Source organism: Dendrobates tinctorius, unplaced genomic scaffold, assembly GCF_039654945.1.
Source record: "Dendrobates tinctorius isolate UK_male_01 unplaced genomic scaffold, ASM3965494v1 ptg000074l, whole genome shotgun sequence".
In the NCBI taxonomy this organism is placed as follows: Eukaryota; Metazoa; Chordata; class Amphibia; order Anura; family Dendrobatidae; genus Dendrobates; species Dendrobates tinctorius.
Genome location: NW_027361742.1, coordinates 16,431,297 through 16,449,057, shown reverse-complemented (window position 1 = coordinate 16,449,057; position 17,761 = coordinate 16,431,297). Strand labels below are relative to the sequence as shown.

The window sequence follows — 17,761 nt, the reverse complement described above, 5'->3', positions numbered from 1 at the left end:
GAATGTGCTCCGCGGGGCGCTCCGCGTGTGAATGTGCTCCGCGGGGCGCTCCGCGTGTGAATGTGCTCCGCGGGGCGCTCTGCGTGTGAATGTGCTCTGCGTGTGAATGTGCTCTGCGTGTGAATGTGCTCTGCGTGTGAATGTGCTCTGCGTGTGAATGTGCTCTGAGTGTGAATGTGCTCAGCGTGTGAATGTGCTCTGCGAGGCTGTCCGCGTGTGAATGTGCTCCGCGGGGCGCTCCGCGTGTGAATGTGCTACGCGGGGCGCTCCGCGTGTGAATGTGCTCCGCGGGGCTGTCCGCGTGTGAATGCGCTCTGCGAGGCTGTCCGCGCGTGAATGTGATCCGCGTGTGAATGTGCTCCGCGGGGCGCTCCGCGTGTGAATGTGCTCCGCGGGGCGCTCCGCGTGTGAATGTGCTCCGCGGGGAGCTCCGCGTGTGAATGTGCTCCGCGGGGCGCTCCGCGTGTGAATGCGCTCCGCGGGGCGCTCCGCGTGTGAATGCGCTCTGCGAGGCTGTCCGCGTGTGAATGTGCTCCGCGTGTGAATGCGCTCTGCGAGGCTGTCCGCGTGTTAATGTGCTCCGCGGGGCTGTCCGCGTGTGAATGTGCTCCGCGGGGCTGTCCGCGTGTGAATGTGCTCCGCGGGGCTGTCCGCGTGTGAATGTGCTCCGCGGGGCTGTCCGCGTGTGAATGTGCTCCGCGGTGCACTCTGCGTGTGAATGTGCTCTGCGTATGAATGTGCTCTGCGTGTGAATGTGCTCTGCGTGTGAATGTGCTCTGCGAGGCTGTCCGCGTGTGAATGTGCTCTGCGTGTGAATGTGCTCTGCGTGTGAATGTGCTCCGCGGGGTGCTCCGCGTGTGAATGTGCTCCGCGGGGCGCTCCGCGTGTGAATGTGCTCCGCGGGGCTGTCCGCGTGTGAATGCGCTCTGCGAGGCTGTCCGCGTGTGAATGTGATCCGCGTGTGAATGTGCTCCGCGGGGCGCTCCGCGTGTGAATGTGCTCCGCGTGTGAATGTGCTCCGCGGGGCGCTCCGCGTGTGAATGCGCTCCGCGGGGCGCTCCGCGTGTGAATGCGCTCTGCGAGGCTGTCCGCGTGTGAATGCGCTCTGCGAGGCTGTCCGCGTGTGAATGTGCTCCGCGGGGCTGTCCGCGTGTGAATGCGCTCTGCGAGGCTGTCCGCGTGTGAATGTGATCCGCGTGTGAATGTGCTCCGCGGGGCGCTCCGCGTGTGAATGTGCTCAGCGGGGCGCTCCGCGTGTGAATGTGCTCCGCGGGGCGCTCCGCGTGTGAATGTGCTCCACGGGGCGCTCCGCGTGTGAATGCGCTCCGCGGGGCGGTCCGCGTGTGAATGCGCTCTGCGAGGCTGTCCGCGTGTGAATGTGCTCCGCGGGGCGCTCCGCGTGTGAATGTGCTCCGCGTGTGAATGCGCTCTGCGAGGCTGTCCGCGTGTGAATGTGCTCCGCGGGGCGCTCCGCGTGTGAACGTGCTCCGCGTGTGAATGCGCTCTGCGAGGCTGTCCGCGTGTGAATGTGCTCCACGGGGCGCTCCGCGTGTGAATGTGCTCCGCGGGGCTGTCCGCGTGTGAATGTGCTCTGCGTGTGAATGTGCTCTGCGTGTGAATGTGCTCTGCGTGTGAATGTGCTCTGCGTGTGAATGTGCTCTGCGTGTGAATGCGCTCTGCGTGTGAATGTGCTCTGCGAGGCTGTCCGCGTGTGAATGCGCTCCGCGTGTGAATGCGCTCCGCGGGGCTGTCCGTGTGTGAATGCGCTCTGCGAGGCTGTCCGCGTGTGAATGTGCTCCGTGGGGCTGTCCGCGTGTGAATGTGCTCCGCGGGGCGCTCGGCGTGTGAATGTGCTCCGCGTGTGAATGCGCTCTGCGAGGCTGTCCGCGTGTGAATGTGCTCCGCGGGGCGCTTCGCGTGTGAATGTGCTCCGCGGGGCTGTCCACGTGTGAATGCGCTCTGCGAGGCTGTCCGCGTGTGAATGCGCTCTGTGAGGCTGTCCGCGTGTGAATGTGCTCCGCGGGGCGCTCCGCGTGTGAATGTGCTCTGCGAGGCTGTCCGCGTGTGAATGTGATCCGCGTGTGAATGTGCTCCGCAGGGCGCTCCGCGTGTGAATGTGCTCCGCGGGGCGCTCCGCGTGTGAATGTGCTCCGCGGGGCGCTCCGCGTGTGAATGTGCTCCGCGGGGCGCTCTGCGTGTGAATGTGCTCTGCGTGTGAATGTGCTCTGCGTGTGAATGTGCTCTGCGTGTGAATGTGCTCTGCGTGTGAATGTGCTCTGAGTGTGAATGTGCTCAGCGTGTGAATGTGCTCTGCGAGGCTGTCCGCGTGTGAATGTGCTCCGCGGGGCGCTCCGCGTGTGAATGTGCTACGCGGGGCGCTCCGCGTGTGAATGTGCTCCGCGGGGCTGTCCGCGTGTGAATGCGCTCTGCGAGGCTGTCCGCGCGTGAATGTGATCCGCGTGTGAATGTGCTCCGCGGGGCGCTCCGCGTGTGAATGTGCTCCGCGGGGCGCTCCGCGTGTGAATGTGCTCCGCGGGGAGCTCCGCGTGTGAATGTGCTCCGCGGGGCGCTCCGCGTGTGAATGCGCTCCGCGGGGCGCTCCGCGTGTGAATGCGCTCTGCGAGGCTGTCCGCGTGTGAATGTGCTCCGCGTGTGAATGCGCTCTGCGAGGCTGTCCGCGTGTTAATGTGCTCCGCGGGGCTGTCCGCGTGTGAATGTGCTCCGCGGGGCTGTCCGCGTGTGAATGTGCTCCGCGGGGCTGTCCGCGTGTGAATGTGCTCCGCGGTGCACTCTGCGTGTGAATGTGCTCTGCGTATGAATGTGCTCTGCGTGTGAATGTGCTCTGCGTGTGAATGTGCTCTGCGAGGCTGTCCGCGTGTGAATGTGCTCTGCGTGTGAATGTGCTCTGCGTGTGAATGTGCTCCGCGGGGTGCTCCGCGTGTGAATGTGCTCCGCGGGGCGCTCCGCGTGTGAATGTGCTCCGCGGGGCTGTCCGCGTGTGAATGCGCTCTGCGAGGCTGTCCGCGTGTGAATGTGATCCGCGTGTGAATGTGCTCCGCGGGGCGCTCCGCGTGTGAATGTGCTCCGCGTGTGAATGTGCTCCGCGGGGCGCTCCGCGTGTGAATGCGCTCCGCGGGGCGCTCCGCGTGTGAATGCGCTCTGCGAGGCTGTCCGCGTGTGAATGCGCTCTGCGAGGCTGTCCGCGTGTGAATGTGCTCCGCGGGGCGCTCCGCGTGTGAATGTGCGCCGTGTGTGAATGCGCTCTGCGAGGCTGTCCGCGTGTGAATGTGCTCCGCGGGGCGCTCCGCGTGTGAATGCGCTCTGCGAGGCTGTCCGCGTGTGAATGTGCTCCGCGGGGCGCTCCGCGTGTGAATGTGCTCCGCGGGGCTGTCCGCGTGTGAATGTGCTCCGCGGGGGGGCGCTCTGCGTGTGAATGTGCTCTGCGTGTGAATGTGCTCTGCGTGTGAATGCGCTCTGCCTGTGAATGTGCTCTGCGAGGCTGTCCGCGTGTGAATGCGCTCCGCGTGTGAATGCGCTCCGCGGGGCTGTCCGCGTGTGAATGCGCTCTGCGAGGCTGTCCGCGTGTGAATGTGCTCCGCGGGGCGCTCCGCGTGTGAATGTTCTCCGTGGGGCTGTCCGCGTGTGAATGTGCTCCGCGGGGCGCTCCGCGTGTGAATATGCTCCGCGTGTGAATGCGCTCTGCGAGGCTGTCCGCGTGTGAATGTGCTCCGCGGGGCGCTCCGCGTGTGAATGTGCTCCGCGGGGCTGTCCGCGTGTGAATGCGCTCTGCGAGGCTGTCCGCGTGTGAATGCGCTCTGTGAGGCTGTCCGCGTGTGAATGTGCTCCGCGGGGCGCTCCGCGTGTGAATGCGCTCTGCGAGGCTGTCCGCGTGTGAATGTGCTCCGCAGGGCGCTCCGCGTGTGAATGTGCTCCGCGGGGCGCTCCGCGTGTGAATGTGCTCCGCGGGGCGCTCTGCGTGTGAATGTGCTCTGCGTGTGAATGTGCTCTGCGTGTGAATGTGCTCTGCGTGTGAATGTGCTCTGCGTGTGAATGTGCTCAGCGTGTGAATGTGCTCTGCGAGGCTGTCCGCGTGTGAATGTGCTCCGCGGGGCGCTCCGCGTGTGAATGTGCTCCGCGGGGCGCTCCGCGTGTGAATGTGCTCCGCGGGGCTGTCCGCGTGTGAATGCGCTCCGCGAGGTTGTCCGCGTGTGAATGTGATCCGCGTGTGAATGTGCTCCGCGGGGCGCTCCGCGTGTGAATGTGCTCCGCGGGGCGCTCCGCGTGTGAATGCGCTCCGCGGGGCGCTCCGCGTGTGAATGCGCTCCGCGGGGCGCTCCGCGTGTGAATGCGCTCTGCGAGGCTGTCCGCGTGTGAATGTGCTCCGCGTGTGAATGTGCTCCGTGTGTGAATGCGCTCTGCGAGGCTGTCCGCGTGTGAATGTGCTCCGCGGGGCGCTCCGCGTGTGAATGTGCTCCGCGGGGCTGTCCGCGTGTGAATGTGCTCCGCGGGGCACTCTGCGTGTGAATGTGCTCTGCGTGTGAATGTGCTCCGCGTGTGAATGTGCTCTGCGTGTGAATGTGCTCCGCGGGGAGCTCCGCGTGTGAATGAGCTCTGCGAGGCTGTCCGCGTGTGAATGTGCTCCGCGTGTGAATGCGCTCTGCGAGGCTGTCCGCGTGTGAATGTGCTCCGCGAGGCGCTCCGCGTGTGAATGTGCTCCGCGGGGCGCTCCGCGTGTGAATGTGCTTCGCGGGGCGCTCCGCGTGTGAATGTGCTCTGCGTGTGAATGTGCTCCGCGGGGCGCTCCGCGTGTGAATGTGCTTCGCGGAGCGCCCCTGCGTGTGAATGTGCTCTGCGTGTGAATGTGCTCTGCGTGTGAATGTGCTCCGTGGGGCGCTCCGCGTGTGAATGTGCTCCGCGGGGCGCTCCGCGTGTGAATGTGCTCCGCGGGGCTGTCCGCTTGTGAATGTTCTCCATGGGGCGCTCTGCGTGTGAATGTGCTCTGCGTGTGAATGTGCTCCGCGTGTGAATGTGCTCCGCGGGGCGCTCCGCGTGTGAATGTGCTCCGTGGGGTGCTCCGCGTGTGAATGTGCTCCGCGGGGCGCTCCGCGTGTGAATGTGCTCCGCGTGTGAATGTGCTCCGGGGGGCGCTCCGCGTGTGAATGTGCTCCGCGTGGTGCTCCGCGTGTCAATGTGCTCCGCGGGGTGCTCCGCGTGTCAATGTGCTCGGCGGGGCGCTCCGCGTGTGAATGTGCTCGGCGGGGTGCTCCGCGTGTGAATGTGCTCCGCGGGGCGCTCCGCGTGTGAATGTGCTCCGCGGGGCGCTCCGCGTGTGAATGTGCTCGGCGGGGTGCTCCGCGGGGCGCTCCGCGTGTGAATGTGCTCCGCGGGGCGCTCCGCGTGTGAATGTGCTCGGCGGGGTGCTCCGCGTGTGAATGTGCTCCGCGGGGCGCTCCGCGTGTGAATGTGCTCCGCGTGTGAATGTGCTCCGCGTGTGAATGCGCTCTGCGAGGCTGTCCGCGTGTGATTGTGCTCCGCGGGGCGCTCCGCGTGTGAGTGTGCTCTGCGTGTGAATGTGCTCCGCGGGGCGCTCCGCGTGTGAATGTGCTCCGCGGGGCGCTCCGCGTGTGAATGTGCTCCGCGGGGCGCTCCGCGTGTGAATGCGCTCTGCGAGGCTGTCCGCGTGTGATTGTGCTCCGCGGGGCGCTCCGCGTGTGAGTGTGCTCTGCGTGTGAATGTGCTCCGCGGGGCGCTCCGCGTGTGAATGTGCTCTGCGAGGCTGTCCGCATGTGATTGTGCTGCGCAGGGTACTGATCACAGCCATGACCGCTACGTGCTGCAGCACTAACCACATGGCTGGTAAAACTTAATTTTCTCCCTATTGCTCATCCTTTCATTTTAAGCCAGCACATGGATCTAGTTAGTCATGTTCCTCCAAAACACATTCCCTTTTAGGTTTGTTTCTGTGTTTGTAAAAAAGTGTGAAAATGATCCTGGCAGCAGACATGTTGAGCTGCACGTCATGCTGTGCCGGGACATTGTGACTTGGCTACATTGTGAATAGTAGTTGCCCGCTGTACAGTATGATTGCTGCATGCCTGGGACCCCCTGCGCTCGGCCATTTTACCTGTAAATTACAGGAGTTAGTGTGCTGGTGAAATGCAGATGCTGCTGACACCTAGTGGCCAGTATGAAATTTACATTTTACCAGCAAATATTACACACAATCTGCAAGGGAGAAAATAGATTTATACGTCCTTATTTACTTACAGAAACCACAATAGTTTCATTACTCTTCTAAAGGGATTTTATTTTAGTATTATTTTTTTGGTACATGGTAAATCAAGGAAAACACTTTATCTCTTTATTAAATTCTTCTTTTGTTGAATATTTCTTAATCTATATTTAAAAAAAAAAAAAATTTAAAGTGGAATTCCTCTTTAACAAAATAGTCCCCAAACATTTTGGAGATGTAAAATAACCATCAGAGCAGGTACTCGCCCTCCCCGGGTCCAGGCTCTGAGCCGCTGCTCCAGTCGGCTGCAGCGATAATGCCTTGGAAACATCACTGCTGTGCCCGATCACTGATCTCAGCGGTTTGTACGGTCTACAGAGCTCAGTGATTAGCTGCAGCAGTGATGTGCACTGTTTTGTAGATGCCCCTGCAGCTGGTAGACAGACATGAAAGCCAGCGCTGGAGAATGGGAGGGCGAGTACCTGCTCTTGGTAAGTGTTGGGGAGCACTTTTGCTGCAGTTGTTAACCCCATTACTATAAACTGTGTAGGAGCCATAAGGGACATGATGTATATAGCAGATGGTAACGGGTGACAAATACCCAGAGCTCTGCCTCATTTCTCTTAAGCTTTTGCCTTGCTTTAAAGCTTTAATTCCACTCACTACAAAAATGTCAGCTGAAGCTTAATGTAATTTATGAGCTGTAACATGGAGCTAACTTGTCTGAATAACAGGATCAATGAGATTTTCATGAAAAGGAATGTTAAATGCAAATCTGTTTCCATATTAGAAAGCAATGTGTTACTTACGAATATTGTCTGTTTTGTATGTAGGTGCCTAGAGTGTTTGTAAATGGAGCCTGCATCGGAGGAGGCACAGAAACCCGTAGACTAAACCAGGAGGGAAAATTAATCGACCTAGTCCAACAGTGTAACCGCACAACCAAAGGGACTTAACGGCAGCCATCCTGGACCTCATATTACTGAACCCTATTTTCTGCCATGTCTGGGTGTGACGTCCAGATAATTGCTCTCCCAACCCTAGGTGCTTCTTATTTAAATAGTTATATGTATGTATCTCCCTGTCTATGGAATGGTGTTCTCTGATCTTATTGGAATGTGCACATTGTAGAGTGAAGTCAGCAAAACCATAAAATATCACATATGGAAACAGGGAGTAAAGGTCCAAACTAGAATGCATTAACCCTTAAAGTACCCTCCTTTCATTCAAACAGTATAAGCCAGCTCACCGACTTCCATAGGAGCACGGATCACCATCCTGCAATGGTTGATTCAACGAAGAAAGGAGAAAATTATCCAGCTCCACACGAATTTCGATTTTAAGGATTTATTCCAATAAAGACAATGTAGATCAGCTCCAGGACTGCATCAGCTCACACAGGAGCGACATTAGCGACGCATTTCGATCGCTACATCTTAAAGATCGCATGTAGCGATCGAAACGCGTCGCTAATGTCGCTCCTTTGTGAGCTGATGCAGTCCTGGAGCTGATCTACATTGTCTTTATTGGAATAAATCCTTAAAATCGAAATTCGTGTGGAGCTGGATAATTTTCTCCTTTCTACCCTCCTTTCACCCTGATGACCACTTAATACCTCCTTGACGTTTTCTCCACAGCTTCATCAGGTTGTCATGTGGACAGATATACCTCATCAGGAGCTTATTTCTGGGATCACTGGCCTCAAGTGTTTGTTTCCATCAGATATGTTTAGCAAACGCAGTGTTGGTGCTCCGCTCCATACAGTGCCGATCCCTATTCCACAGTTCTTCTAAGGTCGAGGTTACACTGCCGTATGTTCTTTCATGGGAGAAACTGCCTGATTGTGCTAATGACATTCAGCTCAAACTGTCAGAGCTTGATCCGAGTGTCATCTGCGTGTGATCTGATTCTCTCGCATGAGAGAATGGCAGCTTAGGTGCATCGAAGATGGAGAACTTAATTTCTCCATCTTCTACATTGTCTGAGGCTGCGGATGTTGGATTCCACTGGGATGACATGCAAGTGCAGTCCAATATTTCACACAAACCTGTGGACTTGTGTCCATGACCGCATGATCCTTATTACAGGACCACTCGCAGCATGCTAAGATTGTTTCCTCATGCCAAATCGGCATGAGAAGAAAATACTAAATCATCACATCCCCTTTGTATAACAGTGGGCCGACTGCCATCCATCTGATAAAACCTCAGAGCACTCGCTCATGTGAGCGAGCTCTAAGCCAGATTATGGCAAGAATCACTCAACTAAGTAGAAAGAAAGGACTGCTCATCATTACTTTAAGGCTTGAAGGTCAGTCAATCTGGAAAATTGCTAAAATCTTTAAGGTATCCTCAAGTGCAGTCATGAATACAATCGCTATGATGAAACTGTCACTGTTAAGGACCTCACCAGGAAATGAAGACTTAAGAGTTACCTCTGTTGCAGAGGATAAATTAATCAGTTACTAGCTTCCGAATACACAAATTGAAAGCACCTCAGATTACAGCCTTCATAAATGATGCACAGACATGGGAATGGTAGTCATGTGTAATGGCTGCCAGATGCCTTGAAGGTGTTTCATGTGGTGCTGGGTAATTGTTGGCTGCTTGGTCTTCACTCATCGGGCCAGTCTGTTCTCAAGCCAGTTGAGATGGCTTGGATTGAGTTGGACCGATGAGTGAAGACAAAGCAGCCAACAATTTCCCAGCATCTCATGAGACACCTTCAAGGCAGCTGGAAGCCATTCCACATGACTACCTGATTGTTGAGAGAATACCAAAAGGGTATAAAACGGTCATCAGAGTAAATGGGAACATTGAGGAATCTAAGGTGTAACACATTCTGGTCTGTTTCACGTGTTTCTTTACTCCTTGCTTCCATGTATGTTGCTTCGAGGTTTGCTGATGTAAGTTTGACTCTAGAACCATTGCTTTGCAACCAGTGACATTGCACTTCATTCTGAATTGTGTAACCCATATACAAGGGGCGTTCATTAAAGATTTCCCTGACCCACTTCCTGTGGACTGAGAGCAATGAAACTTGGCACAGTTGTTACTCCTTCTCTACATAGGTGCCACCTAGGGGGACACACTAATCCTATTTCTTTAAGCAACTGTAAACACCTCGCTTGTAGAAGTCAACAGGTTGCTCCAAAAGCCACATTGTGACTTCGGAAATCAGAGTCTCATCATCTAGAAAATGCTTGCTCTTCAAAAATAACCATTGTTGTAAAGAGGAGGAAGTCCGATGGTGTTAGGTCGGGTGAATAAGGGGGATACGGTAGGATTTCAAACCCACAGGACCATGCTTCCATTCGGGCAACGTGTGAGTTGTGAACTGGTGCATTGTCTTGTGGAAGGTGGACACCTTTGGTGAGCATGCAAGTCTTTTGGTTTTGATGGCCTCCGGCAATTTTCGCAGCAGTGAAGCATAGTATGCCCCAGTGATCATGGTGCCCTTTGCTATGAAATCCATCAATACTACTCCTTGCTGGTCTGAAAATACTGTCATCAAGACCTTGCCTGCCGAGGGTTGGGCATGTGCCTTCTTTGGAGGCGGTAAGTCATAATGCTTCCATTGCTTCGACTGGACTTTTATTCTCAGGATCATAGTGATGGACCCAGCTTTCATTCTTGTGATCAGTTTGTTGAAAATTCTCCTGGCTTCCATGGCACATCATTAATAGAGCCTGAGAGCATTCGACTCATTCCTGCTTCTGGAAATGTGTGAGCAACCGGGGAACCCAGCGAGTGGATACCTTATGCATGTGAAGATGGTCTTGGATTAATTTTTTCCACGGACCCCACACTAATCGTGACAATTTGCCTAGGTGGCAAATGGTTATGCAGTTATTTTCCAAAGTGGCAACCTCCACTTGCTGGATGGTGTGTTCATCAATAGCAGAGTGGGAATTGAGAGTCCTCAGTGGTTGATACCTTTTAATGGCTAACTGAAAAGATGGTAACAAATATCGAGCTTTCCAGAGTACTCAGGTCTCTTCATCAGGCATAGAGTAATACAACATCTGAAGAGTCATATATTCAGATTTTACATTATTCTATGTCTGAAGAGACCTGAATAGTCTGGAAAGCTTGCAATGTGTTACCATCTTTTCAGTTAGCCATTAAAAGGTATCAACCACTGAGGACTCTCAATTTTTCTATCTACTGGCTAACGTGATATAAAGATATACAGTATATCTTTCCTGTAGCAGAGTGGGATCGACCTGGAATTGGAGCTGTTTGCACCTAAGTCCGAACACATTTGAAGTGACGATGCCAGTTCTTGACTACATCATATGATGGGGAATCATCATCATAAACCTCTTTCATCTCATTGAACATCTCCTTTGGTGTGCGGCCTTTCGAGTAAATGAACTTGATGACTGCTCTGTATTCCACTGGGCCCATTATCAAACCTCACATCTCTTCAGCACCTGTAAAATCAAGACCGTTATCAGTTCTGAGTTGCATATTGGCACGTAACCTATAGAGACTTATATCGTTACACATGTGCAGTTTCAGCGTCCTGTGATAAATAGAAGTGGGTCAGGGTAAATCTTTAATGAACGCTTTAGATTTACTCACCATATTGAACGTATACATGCTAAGCATACACGTGGTTATCTTGACAACTGTAATATGCAGTTCAAATAAATCTTTAGGCTTGGACTTTATGCTTTTGTTTCTTTTTTTCCCCTTCACTTTGTCTTTTACTTCTTTTAAACTAGATTTATGAATGAGGCCAAAGATTAGAGAAGTAGCTGCTCTGCACATTATTCAAGGGTGTAAAGAGATTAAAACTGTTAGTTTTGCACAATTCCAAGGTGATGTTTGCGCAGAAACCCAGGAGATGGACAAGTGATTGTACTTGAGTTAAATCCAAAGCCCCCGTTACACACTGCGATATCGCTACATGTGATACTTACCTCCGACCGACTCCCCCACTGGTCGCGCAAGAAGGTTCTGGATCATTTCTCGTTGTCAGCTTCCTGCGGCGCTTCCTGCTGTGATGACGAGCGGCGCGTAGACGCGGGCGGGAGGACACAGGATCGCCGCGTCTGACAGGTAAGTAGCGACCCCCGTCCCCAGCGATGTCGCTGGTGAGATCTGCCTGTGTGGCAGCTCACTAGCGACCACTTAGGCTGCCGCAGGAAGCTTTCAGACATCCGGTTTTATTGATCCGGTGTCTTGCGGTTAAAAGCCGTAGTGCCGGATGCGGCGTGGAGCGCAGACACCGGATGTCTGTGTAGGGCCGGATACGGTGTCGTGAAGATTTAAAGGAGCCAGAGCGTAAAGAGGGCGAGAGAGAGAGAAACACATCACCTATGGGGTTAAAAGCAGGGCTGTGGAGTCGGTAAGCCAAACCTGCGACTCCGACTCCTCAATTTCCCTTACACCGACTCCACGACTCCGACTCCCACACATATTGCTTATATTTAAGTGAAAAATTTATTGTAGTACAATGTGAACCTCAGACATTTAATCATTTTTATGATCCAATAATCAAGATATTTAGATAGAACAGAATATATATTGGTATACTACCCGGTTTTCATTCTTTTTGGTACAGATACCATATGGATAGACAGATATGGATAAATGGATAGATAGAGCAGATTTCTAATCTGCTTTTGCTATTGAAAACATTATCTATGAGCTCAAAAACCTTTCAGGTGATGCAGTTTTTTAAAAAGCTGATCTGCTTTTGCAGCTGAAAAACGTATCCTCAAAAAACAGGAAAAACGCTGTGTGTGAATGTAGCCTTAGATCAGGAATAGAACAGTCATTTATAGGACATTTCATAACTTTCCCAAACTCCTATGAAAAAATATTCAGCACATTCTGCATTGAATTACTGTACCCAATTTATTATATATTTTAGGAGTCGGATTCGGTCCATTTTATACCGACTCCAACTCCGACTCCACCAAAATGAGCACCGACTCCACGACTCCGACTCCACAGCCCTGGTTAAAAGACAACGTGCCCGGGCATGCGCAGTGCTGAAAACCGTTCCGGCGCTGTGGAAAAACGTTACAGGGAACGTTTTTTGCACACGCCGGACGGCGCATTTTTCCCGTTTCCGGCAGAAACCTGACACGCCGCATGGCCATCCGGCACGATGCGGCGATAATGACAGTCAATGAGGAAAAAAACGGATCCGGTGCCATCCAGTGCCGGATCAGGTTTTTTACATTTTCGCCACATCGTGCCGGATTCCAGAAAACGGATGTGTGAAAGTAGCCTTAGCGATGCACCAGCGATCCATATCGTCGGGATCGCTGGTGCATCGCTATGTGTAACGGTACCCTAAATGTTTGTAATAAGTGCTCTAAATCTGTCACCCAAGTGCTAATATCTGCTGAAGTCTGCCTGGCCTAGGTTTATTGGATTCTCCATTCTGTGTCAGAACATTGTAGTACTGGGGAACTGTATCTGTATTTTAAAGTGAATTTTTCACTCAGTTTTTGCTGCCCCATCGAAGAGCCAACATGATGTAGAGGCAGAAATCCTGATTCCAATGATGTATCACTTGTTAAGTTGCTTGGTGCAGTTTTACTAACATCAGTGATTTATTTGCTGCAGATGTAGCAGTTCTCTGAATGGTGAGCCCTGTATAATCCCGCCCACATTACTGATTGGCGGCTTTCTACCTATCAGTGTACACTGAAATTTATCAGTTATCAGTGTGGATGGGGGTAAGCTGATCTCATGAATGTGGTGGACTTCCCCGCAGCAGGTCTACTAGTCCTCTAGTGATAATCTCCAGCTGATTAAAATAGTGATGTTTATCAAAACGTCAAAAAAAGCAGCCCAGTAAGTGACTCGTCACTGGAATCATGTTATCAACCCTAAATATGCTGCTCTCAGATTAGGTGGAAAAACCTGGTGACAGATTCCCTCTAACACATATGGTGGGGACACGATTTAGTGGCAGTAATTCATAAGTATTACAGGTTCTCCTTCTCCATCTTGTAGGCGCAGTCTTCTAGGCAACTGCACAGCTCTACTAATAAGCCGGGTCTGGTCACATGATCCCGAGTAACTGCCTCTTTGACAGCAGCTTTCCCATGGAGAATCACGTGCTCCCCCAAACTGCTATTTAAGGCCTTCGCTGATCTGGTGGCCCAAGGAGATGGCGCTCACCTTGTAATACTTGTGTATTAGTGTTGGGAAATCCGAGTCCTGAAGACTTGTTAGGATAAAGCAGGCAGCCAATGTGAGGATATGCCGTAGCCCTATGAGTGGTAACGATAAGGCCTCTGGGATCGAGGATGATAGTGCTGCTCCGTCAGGCTGACAGCTGCCACTCCCACTGCTCAGTAAGTGAGGACAAATTTGACCAATATACCTAAGACTTGTATTTCTTCCCATTACGGCTAGGATGACTTTTCTCTATATTATAATACCATTATATTGTTATTTTTTCTTCGTCTGCGTTCTAACCCCTTTATGACCAATGACTGACTTGGCACGTCATCGAGTGTTCGTTCCTGTACCATGACTTGCTATCACGGTCACTGCGTGTAAACACACAGACAGCTCTGGGCCGACAGGTGTCACTGACAGCAGGACAGGAAGAGGTGCAGGTACCCATGCCAGCCAGCCATCCATGCAGTACAGATGCTGTGATTGGTCAGTCAATCACAGCAGGATCTGCGGGAAGTGCTGAAATATCACCTCAACACCTCCCGCACGATCATCGCCGGAGCTCGGCGCCGCTAACGGCCGAGCTTCTGCAGTGAGAGCCAGTGACGGTGCCAGCATGGCACGGCCTGACTGTTTAACCCCCTAAATGCTGCGATTGAGAGCAATCACAACATGTAGGAGGCAGGCAGGGGAGCTGGCTCCCTTTAGATCAGCACCATGGTAACCCCAAGTCATCATGACGACTCTCTGGTCACCAAGCTATGGAAAGCCTCTTAGACCATGTTAAGGGCAGCATTGACAGGTATAAAGCATTGCAAAAAAAAATGAAAGTAAAAAAAAATATTTTAAAAGTATAATAAAACAATAAAAAAAAAAAGTATACCCATAAATGCGTATTTTTATTTAAAAAATAAATCAACAAAAAAGTACACATGTCCTGTCTCTGGACCAACACTATCTATAAAACTGTCACACTAGTTAACCAATACAGTGAATGCTGTAAAAAATAAAAAACGTAGCAAACTATGCTTTGTCAACATAGCGCTGGAACAGAGTGGAATAAAATGCGATCAAAAAGACGAATGTAAACAAAAATGGTATCTCTGAAAATGTCGGGGTAGCTATTTAGGGAGGGCTAAATTAACCCTTCACGGTTGAGCCAATGATGTCCAAATTATTCCAGAGTGTTGCTAGCAACTCAAATGACCACACGGAGACGGGGGTCTCTGTACGGGAGGATCGAGGCAGATCACTAAGCCCCTTTATTTTAGTCACTTCTTTTATAACATTTTGCTTAATTATGCAAAGTTCTCAACTACCAATAACATCATTTCACTTTGTAAGCCAATAATATTGCAAGAAAACCGGAAACTACATATATTTCCTATCCAAATAGAAAGTAGTATAATGGCATATTCTTCAGAGTTTTACACCCCGCCTCCCTTATCTTGCACCTGATGGGAACAGTCTGGTTTCATGATAGTTTGAACTTTTACCTAATTACAAAATTTATCTTACAGCAACAAAAACGGAGAAACGAAACCTTCAGAGAATGGATAAAACGAAACTTCAACTCTGATTTTAGTATTAACCCTTCACATTCCCCCCTAGATAAATTTTGTTAACACATATGCAGCATCAGAGGTGCTATCCCAAGCTAACAGCTTGAGGGGTACTTGTCTTCACATGACTGATGCTGTGTTACCAGCATGGCTGTCGCGGCGCACCCGTCCCCCCTGTATACTGCAGTTCACGAATAACAATTTTTTGATGACGGCGGTGGGGATCTTTTGTAGGTAGCCATATGCTTGGCTTCGACATCTTCATCAAGTAGCCTTTTAAGATCGGTTCAGAGAAGAGCAGGGGCAACGCTGGCTTAGTGTACAATTTCCTAATACATACAGAAATACACCAAAGAACAAGTTTTAGTATCACATATACAACAAGGATACAGGCAGCAATGTATAACAAGCTTTGTAAGATCCCAGCTATCCAGCCCCCAATTCCCTTAAACCAATTGGCTGGATTGAGAAAGTAGAAGGTGACTGACCACCAACTCTCCTTATTACAATCATTGTCTTTATCGTATTGATCTGAGTCATTGAATATCTTCTAACTTTAACTTTTAACTTCACCAATAATAATATGGAAAATGCGAAAAACCAAAACATTATGCCCCTTCATTTGCTATTGGCTTGTTGGGTGATGAGGAGAACTTGATAGGGACCGTCATACAAGGGTTCTAGTCCGTGCTTCCTGACATGCCTCTTCACGACTACCAAATCACCAGGCTTCAGGTTATAACAGGTGTCGGTTTCTGCTGAATCTGGAAAAGAAGAGGAAACTAGAGCATAGGTGTTAGCAATATTTTTACTAAGCTGAATAACATTGAACAACACGGTCAGTCTCTTCTGATAACTGCTGGGGCTGGAAATTTGCAACTGGGGGCCTAGTACCAAACAATATCTCATATGGGGACAGGCCATGTCTTCCAATAGGGGTAGTACGAATGTGGTATAGTACAATGGGTAGGAGCTCTGGCCATGGAGCCGTAATCTCCTGCATCATTTTGGTCAATTGTCCCTTCAGTGTGCCGTTCAGCCTCAACTTTCCCACTGGATTGTGGGTGTTACGGAATATGGAGGGCTACAGTGGATCCAAGCATTGTCCGAACTTCTTGGTACACATGAGAAGAAAAGGCCGGTCCTTGATCACTTTCAACAACTTCTGGAACCCCATATCTGCATATAACTTCCATCACCAGTTTCTTCGCTGTGGTCTTTGCAGTCATGTTGGTAACAGGGAATGCTTCTGGCCAACTGGAGAACATGTCAACAACAACCAAACAGTATTCATACCTTCCAGACTTAGGCAACGTGATATGGTCCACCTGGAGCCTTTGGAAAGGATAGACGGGCTTAGCAAGATGCTTCGGGGGTACACGTTAAAGTTGACCGGGATTACAAGTCTGACAGATATTACAAGCACGGTTGAGCGCTGACAAAACTGGAAATTCCCGGGGCCCAGTAGAATTTTTGCACCAGTGCGAGAGCCTGATTCTTTCCTCAATGTGGAGGCCCATGTGGCAATAGCAGGGTACATCCGCTTAGGTAGACACACGAGTTGGTCCTTTTTCCAGAGACCATTATCCATACGTGCCTCATCAGTCTTCCATTGCTTCACCTCTTCCTTTGGAGACATTCTCTGCATTGTCATTAAGCGGTCTTGCGGGGTCCGACAGAAAACTTCAGTCTGTGGTAGATCCTCAGGTTCTTGTAGGGTCAATGCTTCTTGTAACTGTTTACGTTGAGAGCGTGTTGTCACCATAGTTGGTATGGTTGGTTCAACGGGTAAGAGAGCGGCGGCTTTTGCTTGCATATCCGCAAATGCGTTGCCAACAGTCTGTGGTCTGGTCCTAGGACCGTGCGCCTTTACTTTGATAATAGCCACCTGAGTAGGTAATTTGATTGAGTCCATGAGGGCTTTAACAGCTTCAGCATTTTTCACTGGGGTTCTGGCAGTAGTAATAAACCCTCGATTGGCCCATAGAGCCCCAAAATCGTGAGCAATACAAATGCATACCGTGAGTCCGTGTATATATTAGCCCGTCTGTTCTTGGCCAAAGTACATGCAGTGGAGTTCTGCTTCTTGTGCTGACTGTGATGGCGGGAGCGCAGCTGCGTGCACTACAGTGTCCTCTGTGGTAACAGCATATCCCATGTGGAATCTACCAAACTCGTCAGCATTTCTTGAACCATCCGTGTATAACACCAGATCAGGATTTGGGAGTGGATTCTCACATTTGGCGGAGTAGCTGTTTCTTCAGTCAAAAGTTGGGAACAATCATGTTGGAGAAAATCCTCATCACTGCCATCTTTCTTGGGGACCGGCAGTAAAGTAGCGGGGTTGATTGTAGTACAGCGATGCAACTTGACATAATCAGGCAAAAGGAGTGAACACTGCAGCCGTGTCATTGCACAGTCAAATGTCTTGGTTGCTGAAGGCTCAGTATTGCTGCAATATCATGCGGGGCAAAAATGTGCGTTTCATGTCCAAGAATTATTTCTGCAGTCTTGTCAAGCAACGAGTGGCATGAACTGCCGTCATGCAACTTGGTGATGCTCGGACCACTGGGTCAAGGCGGGCCGAATAATAGCCCACTGGTCGTTGCCTGTTGCCATGTGACTGTAAAAGTACCCCTGCTGCGTGTCCTTCATTCTCAGACACATACAAATGGAGCGGTCGAGTATAGTCCAGGATGCCCAAGGCAGGGGCGGAAGCAATAAGCCGCTTCAACTCAGAGAAGGCATGATGATGGCTTTCCATGCAAACCGGTGATCTTTCCTTGTAGCTCATTATGCCGTCTTTCAAGGCGTTG

General features: G+C 51.2%; 1 protein-coding gene across 4 annotated transcripts in view; it reads left to right on the top strand.

Annotated features, from left to right (window-relative positions):
• The window catches only part of GLRX2 (glutaredoxin 2), a 78,248-nt gene extending 70,664 nt beyond the window's left edge, over positions 1 to 7,584 (top strand). For all 4 annotated transcript variants that reach the window (XM_073582893.1, XM_073582892.1, XM_073582895.1 and 1 more), the window contains one exon: positions 7,066 to 7,584. In XM_073582893.1, the coding sequence (XP_073438994.1) occupies positions 7,066 to 7,188 (123 nt within the window). In that variant the 3' untranslated portion in view covers positions 7,189 to 7,584. The remainder of the gene's footprint in view (positions 1 to 7,065) is intronic.
• Positions 7,585 to 17,761: the final 10,177 nt, after the last annotated feature.